The sequence below is a fragment of the Aspergillus pseudodeflectus genome, assembly GCF_044049435.1.
Source record: "Aspergillus pseudodeflectus strain CBS 756.74 chromosome Unknown BJX68scaffold_1, whole genome shotgun sequence".
Lineage (NCBI taxonomy): Eukaryota > Fungi > Ascomycota > Eurotiomycetes > Eurotiales > Aspergillaceae > Aspergillus > Aspergillus pseudodeflectus.
This window is the reverse complement of record NW_027263777.1, coordinates 2,009,312-2,031,381: the sequence shown is the minus strand read 5'-3', so window position 1 is coordinate 2,031,381 and position 22,070 is coordinate 2,009,312. Positions and strand designations below refer to the sequence as shown.

Here is a 22,070-nt window from a genome sequence, read left to right as displayed (position 1 = left end):
TAGCTTGCATTGCATGGCATTGGCATGGGAGAGGATCCACGCTCGTGCTGTAGGTGGAGTTTAGTGGGAATCCTTCTGGGTGATTTCTACCTGACTTGTTCTGATTTTCTTTGTGAGGAGGGCTGCTGTGACTCATACATCGAGGGACGGGGGAGATGGAGGTGGGATACTTCGCAATGCCCCGCGATTTTTAGTTGTAAGGAGTATCTAGACTTGGAGTAGATGAGAACAGTAAAGATAATCAATTCCATTGCTTCTATTCAAGTGCTATGCACCAGGTAAAAATATTCTACAGCCCGCCCATGGTGTATCATCCCTCTACCTCTCCCCCTCATACCGTCGTCATATAAGCTCTTAAGAACCGCGTGAAACTGCTGTACAAAGCTGGATAGGGTATCTGGGGTATTCATAAAACACGAAAGCAAAACGACCAGCTATCCAACAGTCTAAAATCGTCCCAGCTATCTTCCATCTCATTCGAAGCACCTAAAGCAAGATGTGCCATAGATTACAGGACTGTGGTTAGTAACTTTGTGCAATCAGAAATGGACGAAATCCTGCTGCTGCGAGATTTCGCCAGTCTCCGCGCCTTCGATGAGTTCCTCATCAGAAAGGTAGTCAGAGTCGACATCGTCGGAGCCAATCTCGTCGTACTCTTCCTCTTCGCTAGAAGCATCAGACTCCTCGTCATTGCCTGTGACGTCTTCTTTGGGAGCAGCATTCTTCCGAATCTGTCCTGCTCGGTCAACATGAGGCAGTCGGCAGTGCTTCTTTCCACAGACGCCAGTATTCGCATAGTCGGGACACTCGTGAACATGTCTTTCCTCACACGTTTCGCCCTTGTCACAATAACCCAATGTCGCAAAGTCCCTGCACACTGGCGCTCCAGGCGTGACTCGAACGTGTGAGTAGCGACACTCCGGATTGGCACAGCGGCCTCGAAGAAAGTGCACACATGCGGGAGACCTATGAGGCGATGGTTCATGGGATAAGTCGCAACTATTACCTGCGTTACATTTGCCAGTCTGAAGAAAGTCTTTGCAAATGGCAACCTTATTCGGATCGTGAATGAAGCGGCAGCCTGGGCCCTTGTAACAGGTACCTAAAGAAAATGCTGGTCAGCACATCGTGAAATCAAAAAACGACGTCGTATAATAATCGAGGGATCTTAAAATTAAATGGAGGGAAAGCAATGGTACCCGTCGTAGTAAATCTCTGACAAAGCTCGTCCTTCTTCTTGACGGCCGAGGGCATTCTGTAGTCCAAATCAGTACCTACTGCGATGTGACAGGATTGAAACCATGACCTTTTCGAGGTTACGGCACCAAGACGATGAAGGTTCCCGTTCTTGCTTCGGACAAACGTTACACCCGCAACTTTGACCTTTTTTGGCGTATTCTTCACAGTATTCGGGTCATCTACCAAACGTAAGCTGGTTCTCTCTTCCAGTGCGGGACAAGCGGGGATCGCACTAGAAACTCTGATCAGCTTGCCTCCCCCGGGCGACACACGGAAAGGAATATCGTTGAGGAAAATCTGATACTCTTCAGAAGGTTCACCAGCCGCAGTAACCTGAGGGACGGGGCCCGTGCGATATTGCTTGCCAGCGCCCTGAGCGAAGCGCAGCACTTTCGCCTGCTCAATCTGCGCCTTCTTGTGTGCCTTTGCTTTGCGCGTCTCCTCCAAAGCTTTCACCCTCTTCTGGGCCTCTTTATCGTAGACTGCGGAATTGATCAGCTGCATGTGGCGCGCGTGTTTCGTCACCCAGGCATTCGGGGTCGCAGAGCGGCTGCTCTCCTCGTTGTCTATCGCCATGTTATCGGATGGGGTCAAGCCTTGCGAGCCTGGAGTTGCGGAATTGTTGAGGATGAGGGTACGGTGGCGGTGGGGAGCTATAGGGCGCCCTCGGCCGTATGGTCGTCCGCGATACGGAGCCCAACCAGAACGTCCGCGGTATGAGGTATGTCGCGCTACATGCGGACCGGAGTGTGTCGCATCGTTGTTAGGTGGCTGCGCCTGGCCGTTGTCATTCTTGAACCTGTTGATCTGGCCTGGAAAAGTTAGTAACTCGAGGAAGACAAAGATACGAAGCGCGTACCAGCAAGCTGGCTGATCTTGGCCATCAAGTCCTGATCTTCAGTCATTTTGACAAGATCAGTCAGTTACCTATCACAGCTATTTAACTGCACAATAAGAGGCTTTAACCTTGATACTGTGTTTTAGAAAAAGAAGGTGAGTAGTAAGTGTTGTGAAAGGAAAGAGTGACGGAAACAACCAAGAAGAGTGGCGTCAGTGACGGTCACGTGAACTCATGGCTCTACGATGTACCTTCGTCTTTCTTCTTTAGCTGATTTCAGCTAAAAATAATTGGTGTAGAATAGAATAGATTGCTGTTTGCACTATTGTACAATGATTCACCATTATTTATGAATAAATCATGTGTCCTGTTCGAGAGGTAAACCCATAGAACGCCGTAGATGAAGTATGCTACATTGAAGCCCCTCCTCTAAACAACGTTTTCGAACTGTGCATCATCGTTATCCATGCCGGACGCCATTGCATCATCTTCAGAGCCTTCGTCAAAATTATAGTCGAGACCGGGAGCAGCTTCTTCCTTCATCGCGTTCGAGTAATTGCTCTCTCTCGCCTCAGGTTTCAGCTCCCATGTCATTGCAAAGTCGCCGGATTTCACCAAGTGTGCAATCATCTCCAGAGTCTGCTTAAGATAAGCTTCAGGTTGTCGTAACCTAGCTTTGAGGGTTTTAAACGGCCAGTATCTGTATTCCCGGAAGCACCCATAAATAAGATCCAGCAGCTCGTTTTGCGGCATACGAGTGGTCTTGTTCTCCTGCGCTTTGAGCTTTGTGGGCCTCGTTGCTTGCTGAAGATGACATTAGCGGCGGAAACATAGAGGAAACTGGAGTCAATACGTACCACGAACGCGCTCTGCTCTCCAGGCAAGGCGTGCCTCTGTTGCAGCAACTTGCCTGGGAGCTTGTCGATGAAGACGGTTTCTCGCTTCGGTTTGAGCGCTTCTAGCGCCTTCTTCTCCGAGAGCATTCTAAATTCCTCGTTCTCGACGGGAAGGCAGTTGAACTCTTCCTTCACGTGCCCTTCCAGTGCAGTTTGCTCTGTCTCAGAGTTAGTCCATGGACAAGTTCGACCCTTCAGCAAGTTCACATACTGGGCACTGTTTTTCGAACATAGGGTTCCCATTTCTTCTTTCGCTCCTTCTTCCTAGCATCGCGCTTCATCGACTCGTACAAGGCAGATCTCGCCTCACCAAAAGTACCCATCCGATTTTCGTGGCCGGGAATGTCCTTCTCTGTGAAAAGAAATGTATTTTGAGTCATGTGTGTCAGGTTGTCCGAGTTTATCGTCTGTCGCTTCAAGATATAATCCTTTGGAATCTCGCGATTATCTTCTCGCTCGTTTATGCGCAAGCTGACCTACGGCGTCCGACCCGGTTAGCGGAAGTCCGAAATTTCGGGAACAGGTAAGGCCAGGCTTGACTAACTCGCTTGATATCGTTCGCCTCTCCTTCTATTCGTATTGTGCCAATCTGAATCTCTTCATCGTCGTCTAGCTTCGACCAATGCTCCCAGAGCGACCGCGGTATTCGTGAAAGCCATAAGCTCTGTGTAGCGTTGGCGAAATCTAAATCGCCCGCATCTTCGTATAGGTCCTCGTCATCGATATCGGCAAGAACAGTGTCTTTGTTGTCTGGGTCGGGTTTGATGTAGGGCGTCGAGGCATCTGGGTCCGGCTTAACCTGGGGGAACATGACGCCAAGCTTGGACAGTAGTGGAAATCTTTTTTTGAAACTTCAACGGGTGCAAATGTATCACAGTGCGATCGCAAATAGCGCAAGTACCCAGCGCCGAAGTATATATTGACCAGGCGGGAGAACAAGTGAGTAGTGGTTGAAGTGATGCTAAGGCGGGCTGCAACACAGGGTTCATGCGGCGCTGAGATCAAAGAATGCGGGTCGCGGAGGCGGTGACTACTTTCGTCACTGTCCTCGAGGTTTACCTGCGCCCAGAAAGCTACAAGATTCAGCTAATTGCGGGTTTTCTTTTTCTTTCTATGCTTCTTGCCGCTCTAGGTGTATGGGTTTACATGAGGCTCTTGCATCTCTAGTTCAGTTTGAAGATTGGTTTGTTGTATACTAAACCTGAAATACTTCGCTGAGCTATATATATATCTGGTAGCATGGCCGCTACACTGCTTCGTTCGTAGATAGGCTTTGGTGCGCTCTCCATCCACATTTAGAGCTCAGGACAAGCTCTGTAATGTATACACTCACTAAGAAAACGCCAAACTAGTAGACAATTACCTTGGTTTAAGCTGCGATTCAACGTAGCCTGCCTCCATGGCTGTTATAGTACGCCGTAGTGGCTCTTATCGATAAGCCGACAAACACCCCATCCCCGACCGCAAGCTTCATTCGTAGCCTCCCCCACTCTCCAATTCCCATTTCTCAATAAACATTCCCCATGCCATCACAGAAGATTATCTCCGCTCTCACGGAGATCGAGTCATCCTCAACTCCTCAAAACAGGCTACAATTATACAGCGACCTCCTATCCGAAACGGTTTCAACAACTCCCGAACCACAGCTCGCCAACGACCTCATCTACTACCTCGATTCCGCCCTAGGCGAAGACATCAGCATTGTCACTGCACGCCCTATCCTCGACACATTCATTGAGGCTCTACGAAAACTCTCCTCAGAAACCCAAATCAAAGTCGGCCAACACGCCGTGACCCTTCTCCAGTCCCGCTCCACATCCGTTGAAGAGCAAGATGCTCAGATTCGTGAGATCCTAGCAGATGCCTACGAAGCCGAGGAGGAATACATCGCAGCCGCACGAGCCCTTCAGGGAATCCACATCGATAGTTCGCAGCGGTTGGTCTCCGACTCGGCTAAGGTACGACTGTGGATCCGCATTGTACGACTATACCTGGAGGAAGAGGACACCACCAGTGCAGAGACATTCCTCAACCGGATCAAAAACCTACCGAACAAGATCAAGGAACACGACCTGCAACTTCATTTTGATCTCTCGCAGGCCCGAATCCAAGATGCCCGGAGACGCTTCCTAGACGCGAGTCTGCAATACTTTAATGTCAGTCTTGCATCGGGCGTTGATGAGAGCGATAGACTACATGCTCTAGCAGCTGCGATCCGATGTGCTGTCCTTGCTCCTGCCGGACCGAACCGTTCCAGGTTTCTAGGGACATTGTACAAGGACGACCGAGCCAACTCCATTGAGGAGTATGGTATCCTAGAGAAGATGTTTCTTGATCGTCTCATCACACCCGAAGAAGTCGCCGCATTCTCACAGCGTCTCGCCCCACACCAGCTCGCGCAAACCGCCGACGGAACAACGGTGCTGGATAAAGCTGTCGTTGAGCACAATCTCGTTGCCGCTAGTAAGCTATACGAGAACATAAAGACCGATGCGTTAGGCTCAATTCTCGGTCTAGAATCGAGCGGGGATCTGACGGCGGGTGAGAAGGCTGAGGCCTACGCGGCGCGCATGGTCGAACAGGGTCGTCTGAGTGGAACAATTGACCAGATCGATGGCATCATTTACTTCGAGTCAAGCACAACGGCCACGGGGCGCCACATTCGTCAGTGGGATGTTGGTGTGCAAGGGCTTGCAGAGGGTGTAGAGCGGGTAGCGACTAATATAATGGATAAATACCCGGTATGTTCATGCTAATGTCCTAGTTATACTACGAATCTTTTTGAATATACCCTGACTCTCCATTCTCTTGGTTTAGGAATTCGCTACCGCGCAAGCCGTATAATGAATGCTAGCCCGAAACCGGACGATGACATTTTGATGATCAGACACTAAGCGGCGCTATTCTATGGTGATAATATGGCTCTGGCTAGAATTAGACGTGATATGAGAAATGAAATGATCTAGCGATCCTCGAGAGTGTCTATCACTATCTCTTTATTACATCTTTCGAACGTAACGATATATGAAGGGCCCAGCAGTGAGCGCATAAACGGGATTGCGAAGCATACACGACTGATACGCCGTCTGGATATGCAGTAGAGAGAAGCAGTCAGCGCCTGGGTTGATCGGAAAGTTCTTCGGCACGACGAGGCCCACCGGTACAAGGTGTATTGTCCTATGTGCTTAGACTCCGATAGGGTTCGGCGCCGGACGACTTGACAGATTGGCTTAGGCCTGCCCACTAAGCAGAAGGGCTTTAAGTGAAGCTTGGATGCGTCATTCATGTGGTCTGAAGTACGGAAGACGGCCGACATGGGGACTGCGGCCGAAAGTCGGAGAAGGCGCTGGGGGTAAGCCAAACGCAAGTCAACAAAAGACTTTGGATGAGATAGGGGTATATGTGATTATATCAGGTTGAAAACTCGTCATCAAGTCGAAGAGTGAGAGTGCGTACGCAACGACTTGTCGCCCTGCTCGACATTGATATCCGTGCGAACCTGGATATCGAGGGGCCCTAGATACGGCGGAGGAACTGTAGGACTCGTAACTGCGGTCCCACTCGTCGAGCGCGAGATCGACGACTTATCCTCAAGCTTGAAGAATTCCGAAGCAGGCGACTTCGCGCTCGAAAGCCCGTAGTGCGAACCCGTGATGCCGGTATTGATATAGTATGGCGCCGTTGCCTTACGACTACCCGAGAGCTTCAACCTTGGGAAAAGGCCACGAATGACAGGGAGGCAGGAGCAGATGAGGCCGATGGATGGCTCGATGTGCGTCCAGAGGGTTGCCTGGTAGACTGTGTAGGTGATGTCCGCAGGCTCGATCCAGAAGAGCACGACGATACGGTAGATGGAAGCGAAGCAGACAAAGCCGCCGAGGGCGAAGACGCCGTTCAGCGCGAGCTTGTCCTGCCATGCGCGCTGAAGGTTCCAGATCATGGGCACGGGGAGGGCGAGGATGACGAAGTCCATAATGACGTTAAAGATCTGGTTGACGATGATGAACTTGTTGCTGTCAAAGCATGTTCCTGGGACGGTATGGTCCCAATAGGAGTTGAGGGGACGGCATTGCAGCGCGCAGGCGAGGAAGATGGCGGCGCCCCAGGCGGCTATTAGACTGTTGATTGCGAAGGAGGCCCATTGGAACGGCTTGATTGTGAAGACGCGCCGGTAGAAGCAGACAATGGAGATTTTGATTGCGGGGCTGAGAATGAAGTAGGTGAATTCGTTTGCGAGGAAGATCTATGGCAGAGTGGGTTAGATAGAGCTCTTTGGATGCAATGCGAAGGGATTCCCGTGCCTTGTAGAAGTTCTTCATGGTCTCCTCATTGAGGTCTGTCTTGTGGGAGCCGTTGCCGCCGATGAGGACCCCTGGAAAGGTTAGTGGTCACTCTTAGGAGGGGTTGTAGGGTTGCCACTCACATAAAATGAGCTCAATGAGCATTGCGAGTAGTAGGACTGCAGAAGCAAAGCAAAGGTAGTCGTCCATTCCGAATTGGACTCTTCTCCTGAACCGGGCCAAGACTCGAAGCAAAACCGCAGTGATAGACAACCCGACGAGCACCGTCACGGTTGCTACCATATCCGCGCCCCTTCTGGTGAGCGTCATTTCGAAGGATGCTGGTACCCAGCTTGTCGTAAAAATAGATATGAAAAAGAGTGGACGTCGAGTGTATAAACAGAGAACGATGTTATACAAGATCAGTGGGCGCGGCAATCAATGCTGTTTAGGGTCACTTAGAATGAAAGAAGTAGATGATGTCACAGAAGTGATGGTACGAGAAACACTTCAGCCTGGTATTAAAATGAGTGTGTGACTGAAGGAGGATCGAATGCCTAAAGAATGTCAAAGACTGGAAAAGGGCGCAACGCAGGCCATATGTACTCCGCAACCACGACTCAGTCTGATAAAAGTTACAATCCCCCAGGAACAGGAGGGCTGAAAGCCTAAAACCCTCGACAAACGCTACTAGTAGTCCACCTGGGCAGGGAAGATCCCCTTCCCGTAAAGTCGGAATTCTCGGGTGAGTGGTCGGTTTGAGAGCCAGAGACTTGGATCGCTCAGGGTAATTGGGCAACTTTTTGTCGAAGACGATCAGGCTAAACGCCGTCCACTTGCTTCTTTCAGAGGTCGTACGTCTTCCGAGACCAGGAAATGTCGATTACTGGGCAATTGGGTGCCTTGATGCAGACTTACTGGAGCATCGCCATTGACCAGTGGACCCTAGAGCTGCCAGAGTTCAAGCGAAGATCGGCCATGCTATCAGATCAATAAACTGAGCGAGCCACGGTCCGAAGAAGCAGCTAAGGATACGTGCCTCGTGGCAAGAGCGGCGATCATGGAGGAAATAATGTGACGAAGCCTAAATGCAGAACTATTAGATGATAGTACCAGCTCAGGCTTTTCCAGAACCATGGGACTGTTTCTTAGCCAGAGATCAGGGCAAAAGGTCTGATGGCTATGTATGCGTGGCTCTGAAACCGCACCGAAAACACTGATATTGTTGAGCTGAGAAGAGCGCTGCGGATCCATCGATGAGGCAATGGCCGTGTTGACACTGTCAACTCAGAACTGCTGGACCAGGAGTCCGCTTGCGAGGGCCTTGGGCGACTCCATCGTTATGGAGAATGCTTGAATTTGACACAAAGCGTCTGTCCTCTTTGATTCTGGTGGTCGAAATTCAACCATAGGGGGTTTAGACAGCGTTGCATTCGATGAAAGAGTGGCCATTGGATTGTCAAGACGTCGGATCAACAGTCCAAGAGTCCAATAGTGCACAATTGAGATTAACCATGTGGTTGGGATTTGGGAAGGGTGTCAGTGCTGGCGTTGGGTGAGGGGCGGATGTGTTGCAGATCTTCGCTCGCTTCGTGCGTCGGCGATTTCTCTCTTCAGCCATCATGCTTAACCTTCGACACATAGTCTTTACTGGCTGGGTCTCTCAAACCAGGCCTTCTGATCAATACGCCACTTCTCCTATTTTAATATCAGCCTCATACGGACTCCTGCAGTGTGTTCTGAAGGGCAGATGGTCAATTGGTCGTGCACTTGTCATGGAATAGTGGTTGATCCGTGGGGTTTTGATCGCCGCGTATAATACTCAAAAGGTGAAGAGAATTCAAGAAACAATCCTGATATGACTCCTGCACTTTCTCTCTTGGGCCCAGTGGATCACTAACAATGGGTCAACTATTACTTCATCAGGCCCATCCGCAAGTATACAGAGTACACGATTTGCAGCTTTTTCGCCGAGGTTATGCCCGGAGGACATCGACTCGGCAAACCTAACATCGGCAATACGGCACTCAAAGGACCTTGGACGACGGAATGATTACACAGTTCCTGGAGGTTATGCGGAACAGATGGATTCCTTCAAGGTCATGGATCTTCAAGCTTTCAGCCTTTGAAACGCCAAACAGCTCTGCGGATCCACCAGACTACTACCTATTTCCCGCCATCTTATCGCTTAAATTAAATGGTCCGTCCCACGTTCCTGCGTGCATTTGTCGCCTGTGGGGTAATAATTCCAGAACTAAGCCAGAATCAGCATATACTTGGGAAAAGCCCAGGACCGTGCTATGCTCAGCAGCTCGAGTAAAGGAGGAGCGTTACATGGACCCCTCATTTGCCTGGGCTCCTTTTCAGGACCGCGCTGAGAAACCACCACCATAAATGTGTGCGAACTGCTTCATCGAGCCATAGCGCACTCAATCCCGCACCTGTTGATCTTCATAATTGTGGTCCGACCCCCCTCACAAAATGGCCGCACCGACCCCTCCCTCGGTTATACCCTTGATAATCAATGGAAAGGATGAACTCACATCCTCCACGTTCGACGTGATTAGCCCTTATACAAACGAGCTGTGCTGGTCTGCAGCATCAGCCTCCCCGCAGGATGCTATCCGCGCCGTTGAGGCAGCCGAAGCTGCGTTCCCAGCTTGGTCGCAGACTAAACCGGCTACACGGCGGGATATCCTGCTCAAGGCCGCGGACATCCTAGACAACCGGCTTGAGAAAAATGCCGAGTTCATGAGAACAGAAATGGGTGCAGACGTGGGCGCATCACAATTTTTCGTCGTTCCGCTTGCCATCCGCATGCTGAGAGAAGTCGCAAGTCGCATAACTGCGATCTGTGGTAGCGTACCCGTCGTCGAAGAGGAAGGGCAAAGCGCCATTGTTTACAAAGAGCCCATGGGAGTCATTCTAGGCATTGTTCCCTGGTATGTCCTGCTGCCTCTGTAGGGAAGCCTTGATTAACCATTGTAGGAACGCGCCATATGTGTTCGGCGTTCGATCTGCCGCGTGTGCGCTCGCTGCCGGAAATACAACCATCCTCAAATCCTCTGAACTGACGCCGTGCTGCTATTGGGCGCTAACGCGTGCGTTCCAAGATGCCGGACTACCAGACGGGTGCCTCAATTTGTTGTCATGTCGTCCTGCGGATGCGGCAGAGGTGGTCAACGCAATGATTGAACACCCGGGAGTGAAGAAGATTAACTTTACTGGCAGCACAGCCGTCGGCAGGAAGATTGCTCGTGCCTGCGGACAAAACCTCAAGCCCTGTCTCATGGAACTAGGCGGGAAGAATAGCGCAATTGTGTGCGCAGATGCAAATATTGAAACTGCAGTGAAAGCCGTCCTGGCGGGAGCATATTTGAACGTATGACAATCCATGCCCTGTACGAAACTTTCCAGACTGACACCGCGAAGTCCGGTCAAATTTGCATGGCTACAGACCGAATTCTTGTCCACTCATCGATTGCACCAGCTTATATTGACGCCCTTAAAAGCGCACTACAATCGATGTCGGACGCTTCCTCTGCGCCACCGACCCTGGTGAACATAGCATCCAAGCAACGTGTGCAGCGTCTAATCGAAGATGCTCTCGCGGCAGGCGCCCATGTCATCAACGGATCAAGTGCCACGGATACTGGCGCTTCCGACTCTGGGGTTTGGATGGCCCCTGTTCTCCTTGGTGGAGTCAAGGAGGATATGGCCGTGTGGCAGGAGGAAGTCTTTGCTTCCCTGGCTGCCTGCATGGTAGTAGACAGTGATGAAGAAGCAATCCGAATCGCGAATAGCAGCGGATACGGACTTTCTGCGGCAGTTTTCACTGAAGATCTGAGGAAGGGCCTGGCTATGGCCAAGAAGATCCAGTCTGGGTAGGTTATTTGAACTCTCCTCCCTATAATTTAGGTACCGTGCTTACACGACTGTCTGCAGTGCTGTGCACATTAACAGTATGACCATACATGACGAGCCTGTCCTGCCTCACGGTGGAGTCAAGAACAGCGGCTGGGGAAGATTTAATGCTTCTCAAGGACTAGAGGAGTTCCTGGTGACGAAGAGTGTGACTTGGATGGACTGATTGATTATACGGCGATGTCTAAACGTATTCAATGTTTGATAATGTAGATACCTCTATTCAACCAACTGAGCACTATTCAATAGTACCACACCCTGTCGATTAGGATAGGTCCTTCCACCAACCTGTCCGCTCACCACCGGCGCTCCTGCCTCCACATGATCGATACCCTCTGTGGCCTCCAAGGAAGCCTAATCTATTCAACAACAACATCAATCAACCATCACAATCATTCTACCATCTTCAATACGATTATAACGAAATAGCTGGACTATCATTAAGTCTCTGAATATATGGATCCCCCAGAGAAATTATTCGACGGATATGGTATGTTCATTGACCCAGGCGGACTCTTCAGCGAAGATGGAGTGTACGACGCAACAATCTTGGACTGTGCCAGTTCACTGGATCTCTCTTCGTTGGTTTCCCTTATGCAACGCACGCCCCACCTCAAATCTCTATTAGCGCCTCATATCTACCATCCAGCAGCTGGCGACAACTGGCGAGGCGGAGAACCCCTTACGGTTACGGCTATAAAGGAACGAGACATGCCTGGATTAAAGCTTCTTTGGGAACACCGCCCGCTAACGCCCGAGGCAGACATCGCTGCCATCTCGGCCCTTCGCGTTGCGGTCGATATCGATAATAAAGAGGCCACGGAGATGCTCTTAGAGGAAGGTGTGGACCCTAGGGGTATAGGTCGCCTTCCCAACGAAGAAAATCTATCCAAGAGCGGGGCCTTCGGGTTTCCACTGTTCAACGCGGCTCAGAAAGGTCATCTTGAGATTTTGAAGCTTTTGATGGTTCATGATGCAGATTATATGCGGTTAGACCAGGTCGGAAGGTTGCAGGCCAGGGATATGAGGTGGACTGCTTTTAGACAAGTCATCGCGGAGCCACATCTGAACGTTGCTTCATACTTACTCTTAGAGGCACCGAGACCAACGCAAATCCCAGCAAACCTCGGGACCAGGATGTTCTACGAAGCCATGCAACGAGGCCACACAGAGGTGGTGCGGTTCCTCTATATCCATCACAAAGAGATCAATGAATCAAAAGGGTTCTTGAGCAGGAAACAAAGAAGATCCGGTGGCTTTTGCAGACTGGACCATCGCCATCACTTTCATGATTTTATTCACTGCGTGTGGCCAGGGGATCAATATGCGTTGCATCTGGTCGCCCGCTCCTACCGGAAGGAAATATGCTCTAATCATACGGTGCCCATGGCTGAGTTCCTCCTGCTCAATGGGGCGAATATACACGCGATTGATCTGAAGGGCAAGACCGCGTTGCACATTGCGGCGTACCTTGGAAACCACCAGCTTGTTGCATCTTTGCTCGATTATGACGCCGACATCAATGCTGCTGACGTCCAAGGTTATACCTCGATACACTGTGCAATTCTGGCAGGCAGGCTTTCAATTGTCAGGTTACTTCTGGAAAGAGGGGCGGCTGTTGATATAGCAGACCGTTCTGGCCAGACTCCGTTGCACTTGGCGATTTCGCGGGAGGAGAAGGCAATAGAGGTGCTTCTCACCAGCTATGGGGCGGATGGACAGGCTGCTGATTCGGAACCTCTGAACTTTGAGCTCCTTGAATCGAATCTCGGCTCTTTGAGGTCGTTGGTTTAGTTGTAGGCACCCGGAAAAGGCCGTCGCACTGGAATGTACTCGTCAGATAGATATTGTTAGTTACTAGTTAGTCGCAATAACTTGGTCACGTCAAGCACATTTAGCCTCTACACAATAACTGCATCACCTCCGATAATCTGATTCGCCTATATTTTCCATGCCTTTTATCCGAGCCCTTTATCCTATTTTGCGGGGCGAAACGGGGCCGTCGTATTTAGTGCTGGATATTTACCACCAATAATGATATGACTCGCTGCACTTCCCCAGATACAGCTCTTTTCCGAGGGAGTCTACTAAGGGTACTACGAGAGATATTTCCGCAAAGACAGTTAGTACTAGGTTCAGTAAAGGCGACACGGCCCGTATCCCGCATCGATAATGGACATCGAAACGCTATACATAACAATTGACCCCAAGCTCAGATCTCACGAAGCTACGACTACTACACAGTAGCAGCCTCAGAGGGACAAGAGTATCAGGACAAGCAAGGGCCCCTCTCTAGCCCTCCGGCCCACTCAAAATGAAGCCCCGCGCTTTGCTCCTCGCCCTAACAAGCGCAACCCTCGCCCTAAGCAAAACAATCAGCTACGACTACAACTTCTCCCCCGTCGCAGTCTCCGGCGGCGGCTACATCACAGGGATAATCGGCCACCCAACGGAAAAAGACCTGCTCTACACGCGCACTGACATCGGCGGCACATACCGCTGGGACGCCCGGGCGCAGAAATGGATCCCGCTTAACGATTTTATATCCGGTGCCGACGAGAATCTGCTCGGGACGGAGAGTATTGCACTCGATCCGAATGATCCCGATGTGCTGTATCTTGCGCAGGGGCGCTACTTGAGTGCTGGGAATGGGGCGTTTTTTGTGTCGAAGGACCGCGGGGAGAGCTTTGAGGTGTATGAGGCGCCGTTTGCGATGGGGGCGAATGAGTTGGGGAGGAATAATGGGGAGAGGCTGGCTGTTAATCCGTTTCAGAGTGGGGAGGTGTGGATGGGGACGCGGTTGGCTGGGTTGATGAGGAGCTTTGATGGGGCGAAGACCTGGGAGAATATCACAGGTTTCCCGGATGCTGCAGTGAATGGGGTGGGGATTTACTGGGTGATTTTTGATCAGAAGGCCGAAGGCACTGTTTATGTGGGTGTTGGGGTACCCGGAGGCGTTTATGTTACGAGGGATTCTGGGGAGAGTTGGGAGCAGGTCCCTGGGCAGCCGCTGGACTGGGATGAGGATGTGTTGGTTTTCCCTGACGAGGCGCAACCTCAGAGCTCCGGGCCTCAGCCGATGAAGGGTGTGTTGGCGAGCAATGGAGCGTTGTATGTGACATACGCTGATGCACCGGGCCCATATGGGGCTACGTATGGCGGAGTGTATGTTTACAATACTTCGTCGAGCGAGTGGAGGAATATCACACCGGGCAAGGAGAATTCGTATCCGGCGCCGTTTGCTAATCAGACCTTCCCTGCTGGAGGATTCTGTGGGCTTAGCGTGGATGCAGAGGACCCCGAGACGCTCGTTGTGGTGTCTTTGGACCGTGATCCTGGCCCGGCTCTGGACAGCGTCTACCTCTCCCATGACGGGGGTAGATCTTGGAAGGACGTGACTCAGCTCTCGACACCGTCGGGCTCGAGCGGATACTGGGGTCATCCGATTGAGGACGCTGCGTTCAAGGATGGCACAGCGGTCCCTTGGTTGAGCTTCAACTGGGGCCCTCAATGGGGCGGATATGGCGCTCCTTCTCCGGTTCGTGGACTGACAAAATTTGGATGGTGGATGACGGCGGTTCTCATCGACCCGAGTAACTCGGACCATCTCCTCTATGGCACTGGAGCTACCATCTGGGCTACGGACAGCTTGTCGCGTGTTGACACGAACCAGTCTCCTGACTGGTATATCCAAGCTGAGGGCATCGAGGAATCAGTAGCACTGGCAATGGCCAGTCCAAATGGTGGACCTTCGCACCTGCTGACAGGGCTAGGCGACATTAATGGATATCGGTACGGCGATCTCGACGTTCCGCAGCCAATGTTTGATCTCCCAGTGTTTTCAAACTTGAACGCCCTCGACTGGGCTGGCCAAAGGCCAAAGACGATAATCCGAGCTGGTCCCTGTGGGCACAATTACACCGACGGTTGCGGACTCGCTGCGCACTCTAACGACGGCGGCGACACCTGGACAAAGTTCGCCACCTGCATCCCGGGTATCGAGGTTGGCACACCGAACCCTGGGACTATTGCCATTGATGCTTCGGGAAAACATATTGTGTGGTCTTCTGCCATGACAACGTACTGGCCGACGTTACAGGCCATCACCCCGCGCACGAACGAGTCTGGCCCGTACGCCACAACCAACCTCGGAAAGACCTGGGTTTCCCCTACTGGCCTGAATGTACAGACACCCAACATCAGTGCCGACAGAGTACAGCCCAAAACATTCTACGCTTTCACCGACAGCAACTGGTATCTGAGTAGGGACGGCGGCGCATCATACACCTCTTTCAAAAGCAAAGATGTCGGATTGCCGACCTACCCGGGGGCAATGCCGATTGCAAACTTCAACAGAGCAGGCGAGGTTTGGCTCGCCCTTGGAGACCTGGGTATTTATCATACGCGCAATTTCGGCAGGAGATGGACGAAAGCCACAGGCCGTGGTGTAACCGCAAGACATTTGACAATCGGGGCTGGTGCGCGTCGTTCGTCCACGCCAGCGCTATTCATCGTTGGAACGGCTGCGACTCATGGCCCGCTAAGCAAGGATGGAGTTTATCGATCCGATGATAATGGCAGAACATGGGCACGCGTCAATGACGAGGACCATCAGTATGGTGGGGTTGGGATGATCCAGGGCGACCCTCGTGTGTATGGACGGGTTTATTTGGGTACCGGCGGTCGGGGTATTGTGTACGCCGATATCGAGAAGCGCAGTTGAGTGGGCTTTGGCGCAATGTTTCGCTTCTCGGTGAATCTTTCACGGGTGGTCAAGCTTTGAGCCACTGTCATACAGAGGATCTCGGCCTCTTTTCTGCCATTGCATTGAAATGGGCCGAGAGGAGGCGAACGAGCAGATAGACATAGGCCTCGGCCACTCCAGTAGATAGTGGTTTAAGATAACATTTCTAAGTATCTGACAGTTCTCCGGTAGAGCTTAGACCGACCATAAGAGAGACTGATGTCCGGCATAAAGCCGATCTTCGTCTTTCGGTGAATCTCCCGATCGAAGTGAAGAGACCTCGGGGAAAAGACCACCGAGCATCAGAGCCCAGACGTATGACAGGGAATGCTCGGGTTGGTCTCCGACGCTTGAGAAATGGTGGCCACCTCCAGGAGCCTAGCACACTTTCTCACCGACGACAAAAATTCTTTCGTGCTTTTTGTTCAGGACAATCGGCAATTGAATTTTCCAAGTTTGAGTGAGAATATCAGGTGATCCTCGGTGTTTGATCTTGACAGACGTCATGGCGAGAGTGGCCGACAGCACGTGATCAATCGCCGACTGTTGTGCTCTTCGATAGTGCGCGAACTCAGGAGAAAACAATAATGAACTGAAAGCAAGCTAACAATGTAGGACTTGAGATTGCTCGCGGAATGGTGCGGCATGGCGTTGTGCCGTTGCTTTGCAGGCCCAGGCAGGGAGCATGAGACTCGGTCCGAGGTATTACTCGATTGGTACTGAAGCGACCGACAACGAAAGCTCAGGGGAGATTGAGGGTAAGTGAGCGGCATTCTGCCTTATGAAATATGCACCTCTAATTGCCCCGTCTTAGGCCGCTCGGTACTTGTCGAACAAACCGGTCGACGCTGATGTGTGATCTGAGCACCCGTGGCGGGAAGTTCCCCAAAAAAGCAGACAGAGCCAGAAGTATTGAGGAGTCTTAGCAGATCTGCTCCAATGAAAGCGATTGAGATTATTAGCTGAAATCTGCTCTTAGTAAGAGAGGAGGGAGAGGGCGACAGGCCTGAGGTCGCTATGAGGCAACTGCTGGCATGTGAAAGTTGACGATGTCATCAAACGGCACCGGATGACCTTGCTGAGAGGGAGAGTCGTCCAATGGATCGTGGGCATGTGAAGTTTGATACTCGCAGTGGTCGAATTGTGGATCGAGCGTGAATAGAGGGCTCATGGGATTATCGATGGCAATGGACCTGCTGAAGGCAGATGGACAAACCAGCAACCGGGGAAAGCTCTTTACTAAGGCCAGTCCACTTCTCCCCAGGTTCAGTCCCAGTCCAGCTTCCGCGGCTTCCCCATACTTTAGACCAGTCTCCCGCGAAAACATGGGGAAAAGAAGTAGAAACGCCCATTAAACGGGAATAATAAAGTAAAATGGCCAGACACTGAATAATCCATGATAGAACCTTCAGCAGCACCTTCCGTAGTAAGGAGTTGTTGCGCTCGGTCGGAGACTGTAGGCCGTACCGTAAGAGACCGTCTGTGAGCCTCGGCCGAAAAAGCGACTTTCTCCCCCGTCGGCTTCTGAACGCTTTCTGCTCTTAAGATCTTCTGCGCCCTCGGTCCTTCCTCCTTCCTCACTCTTCCACCTCTCTCTTTTCCTCATTCCCCCATCTTATCCCTCCTTTTCTTCACATATTCTACATCATGGCCCCAAGAGTAATTGTCGTCGGTGGTGGATGTGAGTCGCTTCCCTTTGTTCCCCAGATATCCCCCGCATTCGCTGATCAATTGCTCGCTGTCCAGTGTCCGGTCTCAGTGCCGCCCACACCGTCTACCTTAACGGTGGAAACGTTCTTGTCCTTGACAAGCAAGGTATGTCGCTGAATTGCCCATGACCCGCGTTGCGCGAGTTCTCTGGCTTTCAAGGGATATCCATGCCAGCTGCGACCAACCGAGGCTAACCTTCTCCAGCCTTCTTTGGTGGCAACTCCACAAAGGCCACCTCCGGTATCAACGGTGCTCTCACCCGCACACAGATCGATCTCGGCATCCAAGACAGCGTCAAGCAGTTCTACGATGACACCTTGAAATCTGCCAGAGACAAGGCTCGTCCCGATCTCATCAAAGTCCTCACATACAAGTCCGCTGCTGCCGTCGAGTGGCTGCAAGACGTCTTCAACCTCGATCTCACCCTCGTTTCTCGTCTCGGGTAAGTCTCCATTTGGTACCTGAAGTTTCTTGGTCGCGCTGACTCCCGAAGTGGCCACTCCCAGCCCCGAACCCACCGTGGTCACGATGCCAAGTTCCCCGGTATGGCCATCACATACGCTCTCATGCAGCGCTTAGAAGAGCTTGCCGAGGCCGAGCCCGACCGTGTTCAGATTGTCAAGAAGGCCCGCGTTACCTCCGTCAACAAGGTCGGCAACACTGCTACCGGTGTCACATATGAGGTGGATGGCCAGTCCAGGACTGCCGACGGTGTTGTGGTCCTTGCCACTGGTGGTTATGCTGCCGATTTCGGTGACACTTCCCTCCTCAAGGAGCACCGTCCCGACACTTTCGGTCTGTCTAGCACCAATGGTACTCACGCCACTGGTGACGGACAGAAGATGCTGATGGCCATTGGCGCCAACGGCATCGATATGGACAAGGTTCAGGTCCACCCCACTGGTCTTGTTGACCCCAAGGACCCCACCGCCAAGTTCAAGTTCCTTGCCGCTGAGGCTCTTCGTGGTGAGGGTGGTCTCCTGCTCAACTCCGACGGTGAGCGTTTCTCTGATGAGCTCGGCCACCGTGACTATGTCTCTGGCCAAATGTGGAAGGAGAAGGAGAAGGGCAAGTGGCCGATCCGCCTGATCCTTAACAGCAAGGCCTCCAACGTCCTCGACTTCCACACTCGCCACTACTCTGGTCGTGGTTTGATGAAGAAGATCACTGGCAAGGAGCTTGCCAAGGAGATTGGCTGCGGCGAGGCTGCTCTGAAGAAGACTTTTGATGACTACAACGATATTGCCGATGGCAAGAAGAAGGACCCCTGGAACAAGCGCTTCTTCCACAACCTCCCCTTCAGCATCGATGACACCTTCCACGTTGCCGTCATGGAGCCGGTGCTGCACTTCACTATGGGTGGTATTGAGATCAACGACCGCGCCGAGGTCCTCAACTCCGAGAAGAAGCCTTTCGACGGTCTCTACGCCTGTGGTGAGCTTGCGGGTGGTGTTCACGGTGCTAACCGTCTTGGTGGTTCGTCTCTGCTTGGCTGTGTTGTCTATGGCCGTGTGGCTGGTGACAGTGCTAGCGAGTATCTCTTTAAGCAGCTCGTCGCTGGTAGCGCTTCTCCTGCTCAGCAGCGTCTCGGCCAGATCTCTCTGCACATCGACCCCTCTACCCCCGGCAAGATCTCTGTTGAGTGGAACGGCGCTGGCGCCGGCGGTGCACAGGCCTCGACCGGTACTATAACCCCCGCTGCCTCCACAGAGGCTACCCCCACTGATGCTGCTACTGCTGAGACATCAAAGCCCGCGACTAAGCCAGCCAAGTTCACCATCCCTGAGACCGAGTACTCGATGGAGGAAGTCGCCAAGCACAACAAGAAGGATGACTTGTGGATCGTCGTCAAGGGCATCATCCTCGACGTAACCAACTGGTTGGATGAGCACCCCGGTGGCGCCAACGCCCTGTTCAACTTCATGGGGCGTGATGCCACAGAAGGTAAGCCGCAATAATTCTATTACCACGCAAGAAATTGATGTTGACAACTGTCTAGAATTCGAGATGCTCCACGACGACGAAGTCATTCCCAAATATGCTCCTCACATCGTTATCGGCCGTGTAAAGGGTCAAACTCCCAGCCTTGAGTATTAAGCATGAATAGATTGGGCATATAAAAAAAGAGAAAACCGTACAATTGCCTCTGGAGGCATACCCTTTTTTTTACTCTGTTACGTCTTGGATCTTTTGTCATGATACTAGCTTTCTATTATTCTTGTTTGTAAGATACAATCTACATTCGATTACATCACGCACCCTTTTGCTCTCTTGAAATAGATTCGTAAATCACTCTGCAAAGGAGTATGGAAGGCCAAGTGCGCTTCCTATCTAGGAGTGCGAAGACGATGGCCAGCTGGGGACTGGCATGATGTCCGCTGCTCCTTGTAACAAGAGCCCGACGGCCTGATTCGACAACCAGTTTCTACTTTTCCTGTATCAGATTCTTTCACGTCTTACTATAGTAGTTTACTCACGACATTCCGAATAAGCACATAGTCTGATTTTGATTCCCTCAACTTCGCCGAGGGTATCCCGGCACGCGCGCCGCCAAGGTGGATGGGAAGAACCGGCCGACCTGCAGGGTGTGGTGAAAGTCACTAATGTTCCACCCAACTGGTGCCGAGTCAATAGGCCCATTGTTTGACAGGGTTTGAACTATTATTAGGTCGTAGTTGAAGCCCTAGTCCAAATATACATTGCAAATTGCTCCATATAGTTATAGATTTGAGCTATATTTACAAAACACCGACTCGCGCTGATATAGGCTAGCCGCAAGATCAATGCTGCATGTGCTTCAATATCATCTTCAATCGCCGGACTGCAGGCCCGTCCTCGGTGCTTGCCGACTCCTTGCGCGATTCTATCTCCTTGGCCGCAGCCTCAAGCGTGGGCTGTAGGTATCCCCAGACCTCATCATGGTATTTCTCCTCCACAGCAATCCAATCGGCAGCGCCGGGCAAGCTAGTCAGGACCTCATCTCGGAGGGATGTTGCATGGCTTGTAGTTGCATTCGACGTAGGGATGGTCTCTAAAAACGAGCCGATGTCTGGGACGAGACTGAGCGAGCTCAGCTGGGTAGACGAGCCTGGATTTTGTTGCGCTTGCAGCTCCAGAGGTAGTTGCCGTCGGAAGGACTCGATCATCTTGATCTCATCTGGGGTGAGTTGAGACGATTGGAGTTCCGTCTCGACGTATTCTGGGGGCTCATCGGCGGATGGAGGGAATTCTGGGTCGAAATTTGTGTCTGTGAGGAGCGAGACTACCGCGTCGCCGTCGGTTGGTAGGAGGGTTGGTGTTGGGTCGAGGTAGTGGTCTGCTGTGGAGGAGGCATTGATCGTTTCCTTACCTTTGCCCTTCCCTTTGCTGGTATCATTTAGTACATTTGTAAAATCCTCGCCGTATGTAGATTGAAATTCTTTTTCCGAAAGCCCAGGGAGTTCGAAGCCTCCGGGCTGAGTCGTGGCGGAGGATCTAAATGTTTCCGAGTACCCTTGACCAGACTGATCTCGTGAGGACGAGGAAGCAGGGCCAGAAGTCTCTCTGTATTGCGCTGCAGCTGCTAGGGCAGAGGACGACGACGAGGATGGCGTAGCCTTGCTACCGTCGGACAAGAGCTGCGCGGCATCCCCGGTGGGAGCAGAGGAGAGAAAAGCATTTCTCGCGAGGCCGGAAGCTGATTTCTGGATACGTGAGGCTAGCGATTCAGTATGTGCGCCATCATGGTCGGACGCCGCTGGTGTGTTCTCCTCATTTCCTGGTTTAGGGTGTGTTGCTGGGGGGTTGTTATCGTCAGAATTACCCCGCTTCTGGTGATCGGGCATGGTGAGCGAAGGCGGGGGTTAGGTCGGCTCTCTCGGTAGTGGAGGAAGCTGTGGAAGAGCGGCAGAGCTAGGATCCTTCAAACGGAGCTTGGGGACTGGCAGGAAAAATGCAACTTGTCAAAGGTAAAGCCGGATATAGTAAGTATCCCTCGCCGACAGCTTTGGCGACCGTCACGGTTCGGGCTAGAGGAGTCGGAACGAGTAGGAAAGGTAGAGAGAGCATGTGAAGAGTCTCAGGCCGGTCACATATTGACGGAACTCTTTGATATACCACGTTGCCAGGAAGATTATGGTCAAGGAGTAAGATGAGAGGAGCCAAGTATACGCGTGCCGGTCATAGTAACATGGGGACTGTATACATGTGTCGGTCGGGGGTTGATGATCCTTCCTTTGTGTGGATGGAAGCGGAAACAGCGAGCATGAAAGAAATCTATTTGCGATCCTAATTTAAGGACATTTCTGCGGTTGATGATTAAAGGACGCCAACAACAATAGTAGAGCATCCGCAGGGCTCAATAGACTACTGGGTAGCGTGTTGCTGCAGTGGTGAGTGACGAAGATGGTTGATGTCAGCGCCCACTCTGACGGTTGGGTGTACGGGCAGCCACAGCCAAC

At 51.8% G+C, this 22,070-nt stretch overlaps 8 protein-coding genes across 8 annotated transcripts; 4 read left to right on the top strand and 4 right to left on the bottom strand.

Moving 5' to 3' along the window:
* Window positions 1–221: 221 nt before the first annotated feature.
* BJX68DRAFT_223679 (CCCH zinc finger protein) lies at window positions 222–2,239 on the bottom strand. Its single transcript, XM_071038182.1, has 5 exons — window positions 2,099–2,239; window positions 1,473–2,051; window positions 1,307–1,418; window positions 1,200–1,255; window positions 222–1,102 (listed from the first exon to the last, which is right to left on the bottom strand). Exons 1-5 carry the CDS (start codon window positions 2,142–2,144, stop codon window positions 540–542), a joined length of 1,356 nt encoding a protein of 451 aa, XP_070906111.1. The 5' UTR covers window positions 2,145–2,239; the 3' UTR covers window positions 222–539.
* A 131-nt stretch (window positions 2,240–2,370) lies between these two features.
* Window positions 2,371–3,939, bottom strand: BJX68DRAFT_223678 (transcription factor IIF subunit TFG2). Its single transcript, XM_071038181.1, has 4 exons — window positions 3,518–3,939; window positions 3,185–3,449; window positions 2,935–3,131; window positions 2,371–2,881 (listed from the first exon to the last, which is right to left on the bottom strand). Exons 1-4 carry the CDS (start codon window positions 3,782–3,784, stop codon window positions 2,507–2,509), a joined length of 1,104 nt encoding a protein of 367 aa, XP_070906110.1. The 5' UTR covers window positions 3,785–3,939; the 3' UTR covers window positions 2,371–2,506.
* A 520-nt stretch (window positions 3,940–4,459) lies between these two features.
* Window positions 4,460–5,951, top strand: BJX68DRAFT_223676 (PCI domain-containing protein). The gene is made up of 2 exons (XM_071038180.1): window positions 4,460–5,714; window positions 5,791–5,951. Exons 1-2 carry the CDS (start codon window positions 4,497–4,499, stop codon window positions 5,815–5,817), a joined length of 1,245 nt encoding a protein of 414 aa, XP_070906109.1. The 5' UTR covers window positions 4,460–4,496; the 3' UTR covers window positions 5,818–5,951.
* Window positions 5,952–6,403: 452 nt separating this feature from the next.
* On the bottom strand, window positions 6,404–7,583 carry BJX68DRAFT_251765 (uncharacterized protein; the record flags this gene model as incomplete). The annotated part of the gene is made up of 3 exons (XM_071042445.1): window positions 6,404–7,216; window positions 7,275–7,345; window positions 7,397–7,583. 3 exons carry the CDS (start codon window positions 7,581–7,583, stop codon window positions 6,404–6,406), a joined length of 1,071 nt encoding a protein of 356 aa, XP_070906108.1.
* Window positions 7,584–9,386: 1,803 nt separating this feature from the next.
* Window positions 9,387–11,428, top strand: BJX68DRAFT_15254 (aldehyde dehydrogenase). Its single transcript, XM_071036689.1, has 4 exons — window positions 9,387–10,195; window positions 10,242–10,635; window positions 10,686–11,137; window positions 11,199–11,428. Exons 1-4 carry the CDS (start codon window positions 9,735–9,737, stop codon window positions 11,341–11,343), a joined length of 1,452 nt encoding a protein of 483 aa, XP_070906107.1. The 5' UTR covers window positions 9,387–9,734; the 3' UTR covers window positions 11,344–11,428.
* Window positions 11,429–13,362: 1,934 nt separating this feature from the next.
* BJX68DRAFT_274014 (WD40/YVTN/BNR-like repeat-containing protein) lies at window positions 13,363–16,418 on the top strand. Its single transcript, XM_071047579.1, has one exon. It carries the CDS (start codon window positions 13,492–13,494, stop codon window positions 15,898–15,900), a length of 2,409 nt encoding a protein of 802 aa, XP_070906106.1. The 5' UTR covers window positions 13,363–13,491; the 3' UTR covers window positions 15,901–16,418.
* Window positions 16,419–17,568: 1,150 nt separating this feature from the next.
* On the top strand, window positions 17,569–19,728 carry osm1 (putative fumarate reductase Osm1; the record flags this gene model as incomplete). Its single annotated transcript, XM_071043988.1, has 5 exons — window positions 17,569–17,602; window positions 17,668–17,736; window positions 17,836–18,073; window positions 18,125–19,575; window positions 19,631–19,728. The coding sequence occupies 5 exons, from the start codon at window positions 17,569–17,571 to the stop codon at window positions 19,726–19,728; spliced, it is 1,890 nt and encodes a 629-aa protein (XP_070906105.1).
* A 584-nt stretch (window positions 19,729–20,312) lies between these two features.
* On the bottom strand, window positions 20,313–21,993 carry BJX68DRAFT_223656 (uncharacterized protein). The gene has a single exon (XM_071038179.1). The coding sequence runs from the start codon at window positions 21,453–21,455 to the stop codon at window positions 20,412–20,414; it is 1,044 nt and encodes a 347-aa protein (XP_070906104.1). The 5' UTR covers window positions 21,456–21,993; the 3' UTR covers window positions 20,313–20,411.
* Window positions 21,994–22,070: the final 77 nt, after the last annotated feature.

Bases quoted from the DNA above. Each gene is read 5' to 3' on its own strand.
- BJX68DRAFT_223679 (XM_071038182.1), bottom strand. From the start codon at position 2,144: ATGACTGAAGATCAGGACTTGATGGCCAAGATCAGCCAGCTTGCTG. The intron at 1,256-1,306 runs GTCATGGTTTCA...TTTGGACTACAG, and splicing joins GGTGCCGTAACCTCGAAAAG to AATGCCCTCGGCCGTCAAGA. The intron at 1,103-1,199 runs GTACCATTGCTT...CATTTTCTTTAG, and splicing joins TCAGAGATTTACTACGACGG to GTACCTGTTACAAGGGCCCA.
- BJX68DRAFT_223678 (XM_071038181.1), bottom strand. From the start codon at position 3,784: ATGTTCCCCCAGGTTAAGCCGGACCCAGATGCCTCGACGCCCTACATC. The intron at 3,450-3,517 runs GTTAGTCAAGCC...CGGACGCCGTAG, and splicing joins AGGCGAACGATATCAAGCGA to GTCAGCTTGCGCATAAACGA. The intron at 3,132-3,184 runs GTATGTGAACTT...ACTCTGAGACAG, and splicing joins TGTTCGAAAAACAGTGCCCA to AGCAAACTGCACTGGAAGGG.
- BJX68DRAFT_223676 (XM_071038180.1), top strand. From the start codon at position 4,497: ATGCCATCACAGAAGATTATCTCCGCTCTCACGGAGATCGAGTCATCC. The intron at 5,715-5,790 runs GTATGTTCATGC...CTCTTGGTTTAG, and splicing joins ATATAATGGATAAATACCCG to GAATTCGCTACCGCGCAAGC.
- BJX68DRAFT_15254 (XM_071036689.1), top strand. From the start codon at position 9,735: ATGGCCGCACCGACCCCTCCCTCGGTTATACCCTTGATAATCAATGGA. The intron at 10,196-10,241 runs GTATGTCCTGCT...TAACCATTGTAG, and splicing joins ATTCTAGGCATTGTTCCCTG to GAACGCGCCATATGTGTTCG. The intron at 10,636-10,685 runs GTATGACAATCC...GACACCGCGAAG, and splicing joins TGGCGGGAGCATATTTGAAC to TCCGGTCAAATTTGCATGGC.
- BJX68DRAFT_274014 (XM_071047579.1), top strand. From the start codon at position 13,492: ATGAAGCCCCGCGCTTTGCTCCTCGCCCTAACAAGCGCAACCCTCGCC.
- BJX68DRAFT_223656 (XM_071038179.1), bottom strand. From the start codon at position 21,455: ATGCCCGATCACCAGAAGCGGGGTAATTCTGACGATAACAACCCCCCA.